General features: G+C 45.0%; 1 protein-coding gene across 1 annotated transcript in view; it reads right to left on the reverse strand.

The window, feature by feature from the left end:
• Nucleotides 1-6065, reverse strand: part of PTPRH (protein tyrosine phosphatase receptor type H) — a 157262-nt gene extending 151197 nt beyond the window's left edge. The window contains exons 1-3 of the mRNA XM_088450970.1: nt 5941-6065; nt 5072-5253; nt 3673-3707 (exon numbers count right to left, since the gene is read on the reverse strand). Of these exons, the coding sequence (XP_088307096.1) occupies nt 3673-3707; nt 5072-5253; nt 5941-6065 (342 nt within the window). The remainder of the gene's footprint in view (nt 1-3672; nt 3708-5071; nt 5254-5940) is intronic.
• Between the last annotated feature and the right edge of the window lie 3303 nt (nt 6066-9368).

A 9368-nucleotide genomic window follows, 5' to 3' on the forward strand; every position in this document is an offset into this window, starting at 1 on the left:
TAAAGAAGAAGTGACTATAAAAGGCGTAAATACAACAATGTCATGACCATATTTTAACAGGATCGTATTCTTTATGTGTTTGCTCTCTGTTTTTTTTTCTTTTCTGAATTGAATCTCTCAATTCATTTGTAATGTACTATAGACATCAATTGGGGAATACATGGGGAAAGCAAATAAACAGTATGTACAGTATGTCAGGTATGCCAACATTCTGGCTCCCCTTCCGGGAGGGGGCAGGCAGATCAGCAAAATCAGGGGGCGTGGGTGGTGGTTGTGGGCATAGCAGGGGCATGGCCACGCTATTGCATCATTTTGGCCCCGCCCCACAATGCAGAGATTCCCGGCATTCGCGGCCAAAAACCACCCTGCTGCAGGGGATTCTCATATAATCACAGGGGTAGCAGGAGGGGTTGGCTGCTGCCAGGAGGCTTGTCTGCCTTTGCGGGGGGGCCGGGAGAGGCACACGATTTTCGGGAGGCTCCTGGCCAAATCGGGAGGGTAGGTAAGTATGGTGTATGTACCATCAGGCCTAGATTTACACACACCCAAACCACATTTTGTACATCGCCATACTGCTGCAGTTTTTTATTGTTTGATTCACCCCCACCAACCATAGCCTAAACTGGGGGGGGGGGGGGGTCCGGGGCTGCACCAGACCACCCATTCGTCATGTTTGCTGATTTGCCACATTTTAGGAATGGCAGCTCCTGCTGCCGCCGGACATGGTAAAAAAGCCACGGCGGCATGTATATACCCTAAATGCATATACATGCAGAGGGGATCGGTATGATTTACAGCCAGCCGCATTGGCCACAGCGGAAGCCTGCAGACGTGAAGGTCCCGACTGCGCTAAAGGTAAGTATAAATTAACCTAACCCCCCCTAACCCTACCTTAGGAGTGTCTAACCCTATCCTCCCTCCCCAAGTGCCTAACCCTAACCCCCCTCTAAGTGCCTAAACCCCCTTTCCCCGCTGCCTAGTATCCTGGGGGGTGCCTAACCCTAACCTCCCCCCGAGGGTGCCTAACCCTAAACCCCCCTTCCACTAGCCTAACCCTCCCGGAGGGCTCCCTAACCTTAATTTCCCCCTTGGAGCCCCTAACTTAACCCTCCCCGCCCTGTCCGAGCCCGGCTTACCTTCGATCGGGATGCCGGGCTCCCGGCATAGGTAAAATGACAGGTGTTGGGATTTGGACACCTGTCATTAGACCTTTGCCGGGATTAGACAGTCGGGATTTAGACCGTTGGCGTCCCGAATGCATACCATGCAGAGTTATACCCATCTCTGCTTCCAGTCCACCCCATATGTAGGCTTGACTTGCATGCGCAGTGTCAGCTTCCCTCAGAGAAGTGTTTCACTTCTGTGAAAGACTTCTTCTAAATGCCCGGGATAACTCCCGGGGACAGCAGTTACCGCAACCGTTGTCCCTGTGAGTTCCCCGTAGTACAAAGCCAGGATATTTTTATAAAAAATTATATCCCTGGCGAGCTTCCGGACCTGGCCGGGGACTGCGGGGGAGAGATGGAAAGATCTCTCTCCTGCCCCTGGAGCCCCCATAGGCTTGCAGTAGTTTACACTATCTGAAGATGGTGTAAACTACTAGGGCTAAACTCCGAAAAGAGTACATAGGGGTCAGATCTTAATCCCCATTTATAATAATGTGGACTGCGATCTGCAGCGCTGATTAGCACTTTGCTGGAGATTTTTGTGAAATCTCCTGCATCATGCTTTTAGCACATGGGTTCACTACATAAAATTCTGCAGAAACTGCAGTTTCTGCATAATTTTATGTAAAAGACGGCTTAATACACAGGCCACTAAATCTGAATTCAAGTTCTGTCCACCTTCCCAGATGAATGCAGTGCAGAACAATGTAAATGCACTGTGTACTGGTTTTTGAGACTTTGGTTTTTTTTTTTACTGTCACTGTGAAGCCTCACCTCCTTTCATATTCCAGCTGCATTTGCGCCTGCTGGATTAAGGAAGCGCATTTCGCCATGCATGTTGAGTTGGCTGCATCTCACATATACGCTCGGCTCTGCATGGGTAACAAAATGCATATTTTCTAATGCAAATTCTGCAGATGGTTGTGATTAGTTTAAAATCAAATTTATAGATATATTGATTTTATCGATAAACCTAAAAACAGTACAAGGATTTTTGTCTGTATGAAGTATGCAAACATGACTATGTGAATGGTAAACACGGAATGAAGGTACAGTAATGTGACCACTCCTTAAGGTGTTACTGTAAGTATGATGTGTCAAGGTATGTTTGTTCTATTAAAGGTTGCTGTTAAATTTAGCATCACATTGGTAAATAGAAAGTAGATAACTAATCCAGCTTCAGTGCAGAGCTGGTAAGAATGCTGTTTTATTTATTTTTTTCTTCAAATCATAAAACATAGATCATCATAATACCTAAAATAAATGTTACTGAGTACAGAACTACTATTCCATGCAACCTAAAGCAAAAGGTTGTGCAGTTCAAATAATCCATTTTCCACGTCTTTGTAAATAGAAAACAAACTACAATGGTAGCATTATCAACTCTCGTATCGGTATGCCGTCGGGAAGCCGGCGGACCTAATCCCGACAGTCGGCTTCCCGACTGCTTAATCCCGGCGAGGGTTAAATGACAGGCGTCTAAATCTAGACGCCTGTCATTTTACCAATGCCGGGAGACCGGCGCCCGGCATCCCGATCGAAGGGACGCCAGGTGCCGAGCACGGATAGCCCCGAGGGAGGAGGGTTAGGTTTAGGGTTTCCGGGGGGGACTCAGGGTTAGGCACCCGCCCAAGGTTAGATTTAGGCTAGGGGAAGGGGGGGTTAGGATTAGGCACCCCCGGGGGGGACTTAGGGTTAGGCACCCCCCCAGTGGACTTAGGTTTAGGCAGCGGGGAAGGGGGGGTTAGGTTTAGGCACTTAAGCTGGCCACACACTAGACCAACTTACATCCAAACAGCCAACTTGTTGATTGTTTGGAATGAAAACCTGGTAACGTATGGGAGTAAATGATGATCAGCAATTTGCTCCTAAATGCCAGAAAACAGATGAAAATGGTCGTTAGACAAGTTTGTTAAATGTTTGATCTAAACTATTTGTTCAAACAACACTTTTGGTCCATTTTTCAGCGTTTGGGAGCAAATTGCTGATTGTATTCCTTACCAGATTTTCATTCCAACCAATCAACTAGTTGGCTGGTTGGACAGATAATCTTTAGATGTGTGGCCAGCTTTAGAGGGGGGATTAGGGTTAGGCACTGGGGGAAGGTTAGGCACCCCTAATGGAGGGTTATGGTTAGGGGGTAGAATTAGGTTAGACAATACTTACCTTGGACGATCAGGATTTCCTCCTCTGCCGGGATGCCGCTGGGCATGGGTCCGGCGGTAAATCATACTGATTCCCTCAGTCGATATGTTGACATTGTAAATTTTCAGAACGTGGCGACAAAATATACCACACCCTTTACAGGCACATCAGTCATATACAGTAGACGATCAAAACTATTATGACTGTGAAAAAGACAATAATGAACCTTTTATTTCAGCTTCCCAACATTTTAAGAAGCAAAATTGGGTCAACTGTGATAAAGCTACATCTGCTAAGATGCAGCCCTACCTGTTTAATCGTATGTTGTAATATTATGTGAAAATAGGATTTAGGTACTTACCAGTAAAATCCTTTTCTCCGATTCCACACGGGACACTGGAGAACAAGACACTGGGGTATAGATGGGTGGATGAGTGGAGCTGACACTTTAAACCTTTAAGTGTGAGTGACTCCTCCCCCTCTATCCCCCAGAAGCCCCAGTTAGAGAACTGGAGCCTGAGGAGATGGAACAGAAGCAGAAGATATAACTGTGGAGAAGGAATCAAACAACAGTGACAGCAAAAGCCGAATAGAAACATACCAAACAACAGAATGTATGCAACATGTATAAAATACAGAACACAAAGGCAGGTAAAGCAGTGCTTGGGGGGCGTCCAGTGTCCCCAGTAGAATCTGAGAAAGGGATTTTACTGGTAAGTTCCAAAATCCTGTTTTCTCCTTCATCCACCAGGGGACTGGAGAACAAGACACTGGGGACGTCCCAAAGTTTTCCTCCCGCGGATGGGAGAGTTCTGAGTAACCTGCAAAACTCTACGACCAATAGGGGATTCCAAGGCCGCAAAGGTCACCGAAAACCAATATGCGAATCGTGGACAACGAGCCCGCATGGAAGAACAAAGTTGTTGAGGTGCTATGCGGGCAGCCCAAGAAGAACCCACCACACAAGGTGAATGCTCAGGTAGATATCCGGCAAACCAAGGCACTAGCAACCTAGACCTTATGGATGGCCAAATGGATCCATGTGGCTAACAGCTGCATAGAAGCAGCCCAAGCATGGTCAGCTGCACCGTAAATTGCCGAAAAGGAATCTGACTTCCATCATGCTGCAATACGGCCACCTACGTAGAAGAAACTGCACAAAACTACCTTGAGGGAAGGATGAGGGCCATTCGACAGCAGAACTACAATGGTTGGTGGATATGGAAAAACGAAACCACCTAAGTAGGAAGAAGGTTTTGCACGGAGTTCCATACAGTCAACAGGAAAATTAGATAAGGAAGCAGACAAGAAAGAGAGAGCTCCCTACTCCAGAACCTGCCTGTCCAAAGTCAAGGCCCATAGGAGGACTACATTAAAAGAGCAGAGTTTCAGTTCCACGTCCCCTAAGACTCGAACAGAAAAGACTGGTGTAGGCGGGACAACAGAGGTTGTCGTAGAAGAACCCCCTACAGAAGATTGAATCTGAGGGAAAAAATCCAGGCAGCGCTGAATATCGACAATGCTGGGACTTGAACTCCTGCGAAAATCGAGCTGTGACCCAGGTCTCAGTGAATAAGGGAAGGAGACGGGACGATAGAAGCCATCGTGGGAAACCCCCGCTCTACACACCAAATCACATAAGAACACCTGGTATGATGATAAGGAGCAGAAGAAAAAAACAGCTTGCAAACTCTGAATATAGTGGAAACCACAGAGTCCAGAACCCGGAAACGTCTAAATAGCAGCCTCAACAGTCACACCATGAAATTCCGGCGTTGTAAGACAGGGAATACGAACTGACCTAGAAGCAGGAGGGCCGTGTGAAACGGAAGTAGCCAGAGATCCCTGAGGAGTAACTGTTGGAGATGTGAAAACCAGACCCAACGGCCAGGTCGGACTTCCAAGGAAATCATGTCCACTTCTCATTAGATCCACTTGAGGACTAGTGGAAGGAGGGGAAAAAGAGGGAAGAGATACACAAAATCATACCTTCAACACTGTCAGAGTGCCTACTACCTCTGCATTGCGAAGACCTGGCATAGTACCGAGGCACCAGAAGATTGTGCCTGAAGACCATAAGATGTATGTCCACTTCTGGAAGAACACCCTCGAGATCGCCAAAACATGGGGCACCATAGAACGCGACTTGCCTCGCGTAAGCCCCAGAGATTGTCTGTCCTTCCTTGAAGAATGATAAACTCTACAGCCGTGGCGTTGTCTAACGGGATTCAAACAGGCCGACCTTCGAGAAGGTGTATTACTCTAGCAAGGAGGGAAAACGGGTAAGTGAAAACTATGAACACCTATGTATCCCCGACCATAATGCAGATATAATTCCCAAGGAGACATAAGCGCACTAAGGGATTGGCAGACCAGGGCCTTCCGACATAGTATAGGTTATGTACATTAGGTCAGAGCGAAGCCGCGTTAATGCCTTTGCTCTGGCTTAGCTTATATATAGAAGGAAGTATTGAATATAGTACAAAACTTCTAATTTAGAGCTAAACTGTTAGGAAGGAGTTATCCTACTGGGGCAGATGTCTGTCAGTATAATTATGAAGGTGCTATGGGCAAACCCTTACCTGCGAGCGACCAGTGACCACTTGGTCTCTTTGTGGACTTAACTGACCTGTGTTCAACATTGCCAATATCCTCATACAGATAGAGTACCAATAGGTTCCGTAGGTCAACTGAGACCGTACATCTTACAACCTGGAATGTAGACTGGAGCAGCATCAGTAAAAGCCTCGCCATGTGTTAAAAACTAGGAGACATTAGAGGTTGCATCAAGATACCGCAGTCTATGACGCATAGAATGAAAACAGAGTAAAACTAGAAATCATGTGCTCCCATAAGAGGCAGAGAAGAACTGCAGTCGAAAGGAACTGGCTCAGGGGAGAGATCAGACCATACAGGCTAGTATTGGGATGGATATAAACACATACTCCACACTGGATAATGGAGTCCCTCCTGAAAGGAAGGACAGAGATATACTCTAATAAATACATGGTGTGGACAGAGCAAGCTCTAGCCCTGTAGTAAACCTCATTTAACATATGGCCCCCCAGTAGGGGCTGTGCGGTCACTCTAAGAGACCACAATCTAAAAACACACAGAATTTTCCCAATAGTCCCAAGGGAGGAGAAGGAGGCCATAGGAAAAACTGAAGTCAGGGGAGGACCCGACTAGATAAATTAAGTAACCAAAGAGTGTCCCAGTGGAGATGTACATATCCATATACAGATTAGGGGTGTGCACCGGTCACTTTTCGTGTTTTGTGTTTTGGTTTTGGATCTGGATCTTTCTTCGTGTTTTGGATCTGGATTGGTTTTGCCAAAACCACCCTTCGGTGTTTTGGGTTCTGGATCTGTATTTTTTTTTAAAAAAGCATAAAAACAGCTAAAATCACAGAATGTGTTGATTTTTCTGCTCCTATGCTATTATTAACCTCAAAAACCTTAATTTCCACTCATTTCCAGTTTATTCTGAACACCTCACAATAGTGTTTTTATGTCGCCAAACATAAACATATAAATAGGGAAGAATAATTCTTAATGATAGAACATGGAATGATACATATACTTATAAATCACTTCCAAACAGTCATGTAGAGTGAGATCTTCCTCCTTTGAAATATCAGGAATGTATGCCTCAGATGAAATCACCGGAAAGACAAAAGAGTCATATAAAAATACATAGTGTAGTATTTTTTGAGACCACAAGTTCTTATGAACCCCGATAATTGGGTTCCTTTATTTATGTGTTACTGAGTAAGAGCGTACCCTGACTCACAGTCATAGATATTATACAGGACCCATAAAGGTATCTTTATCTAATTTTCCTCCCTCCAGATGGTAAATACAAACGTACCCCACTTACAGGGCTCAATTTCTGTTGAATCCTTAAATGGTTTCAGGATTCAACAGAATTTGAGCCCTGTAAGTGGGGTACGTTTGTATTTACCTTCTGGAGGGAGGAAAATGAGATAAAGATACCTTTATGGGTCCTGTATAATATCTATGACTGTGAGTCAGGGTACGCTCTTACTCAGTAACACATAAATAAAGGAACCGAATTATCGGGGTTCATAAGAACTTGTGGTCTCAAAAAATACAACACTATGTATTTTTATATGACTCTTTTGTCTTTCCGGTGATTTCATCTGAGGCATACATTCCTGATATTTCAAAGGAGGAAGATCTCACTCTACATGACTGTTTGGAAGTGATTTATAAGTATATGTATCATTCCATGTTCTATCATTAAGAATTATTCTTCCCTATTTATATGTTTATGTTTGGCACCATCAGTTATATAGTATCCATTTGTTGGTAGAATTTGTTTTGTTGAAGGAGTGGTGTACCTTTAGGATACTATTATAGAGGGCTGCCAATTAGCGCATTTGTTCGTTTCCAAATACTGTATTTTCTATTTAGTGTTTTTATGTCCAAAAGGTTGCACCGAGGTAGCTGGATGACTATGCTAAGCGACACGAGTGGGCGGCACAAACACGTGACCCATCTAGGAGTGACACTGCAGTGGCAGACAGGATGGCAGTTTGAAAAACTAGGCCCCAAACAGTACATAATGCAAAGAAAAAAAAGAGGTGCAAGATGGAATTGTCCTTGGGATTATGTTGTATAAACAGGACATGCACACTTTAACAAACCAATCATTTCAGCGCCAGGGTCTGCCACACGACTGTGGCTGAAATTATTGGTTCGTTTGGGCCCCCACAAAACAAGCTGGCAATTAATCTGGCCCTGCACAAACTGGCTCTACGGAGGCAAGATGTCGTCCTCATCCTCCTCATCCACCTATTCCTCACCCTCTTCAGTGTTGTGTACATCCTCATCCTCACAGAGTATTAACTCGTCCCCACTGGAATCCACCACCACAGGTCCCTCTGTACGTTCTGGAGGCTGGTCTCCCTGGAAAAGTTGATAATTCATTTTTAAGAACATCATCTTCTCCACATTTTGTGGAAGCAACCTCCTACGCCTTTTGCTGACAAGGTTCCCGGCTGCACTAAACACTCTTTCGGAGTGCACACTGGAGGGGGGGCAACTCAGGTAAAATAGAGCCAGTTTGTACAGGGGCCTCCAAATTGCCTCTTTTTCCTGCCAGTACATGTACGGACTGTCTGACATGCCTACTTGTATGCTGTCACCGATGTAATCCTTTAACAGACAGACGCACGCTTGTCGCTGCTGCTTTGAGGATGCAGGTGCGGCAACAGCCCACACATTTCACAAAGACAGAAAAAAAAAGAATTTTTTTATTGTTTGTGTAGCGCACTTTGAGGGTGTCACCACACTTTAACAGACAGATGCACGCTTGTCGCTGCTGCTTTAAGGATGCAGGTGTGGCTACAACCCACACATTTCACAAACACAGAAAAAAAAGAGGAATTTTTTTATTGTTTGTGGAGCGCACTTTGAGGGTTACACCACCCTTTAACAGACAGACGCACGCTTGTCGCCTCTGCTTTAAGGATGCAGGTGCGGCTACAGCCCACACATTTCACAAAGAGAAAAAAAAAGAATTTTTTTATTGCTTATGGAGCGCACTTTGAGGGTTACACCACCCTTTAACAGACAGACACACCCTTGTCGCTGCTGCTTTGAGGATGCAGGTAGAATCTAGATGGGATTTGGAACCGGGGACACACTACCTCCATCAATTGTCTAAATCCAACTGCACTAATGGCGGATACCGGACACATGTCTAACACCAACATAGCAGTCAAGGCCTCAGTTATACGTTTTGCTTCAGGATGACTGCTGTCGTACTTCATCCTCATCGCTAGGGACTGTTGGAGGGTCAATTGTTTAGTAAAAGTAGTGGTGTTTCTACTTCCTCTCTGGGATGATGAACAACTCCCAGCAGCAGCAACAGCACTAGGAGGAAGTGGTTCTTGATCTTTCCCTATTTTATTTTTATCAGAGAAAGTTTGGTCCTCCATTTATGTTATATTGATATATACGTACGGCTAAGGCGCACACAAATACAGAAAATATTTTTTTATTTTTGCTGGAGAGTAGTGCACTTTGTGGG

The sequence above is a fragment of the Taudactylus pleione genome, unplaced genomic scaffold (genome assembly GCF_031769625.1).
Source record: "Taudactylus pleione unplaced genomic scaffold, aTauple2 ptg000535l, whole genome shotgun sequence".
NCBI classification, from domain to species: Eukaryota; Metazoa; Chordata; class Amphibia; order Anura; family Myobatrachidae; genus Taudactylus; species Taudactylus pleione.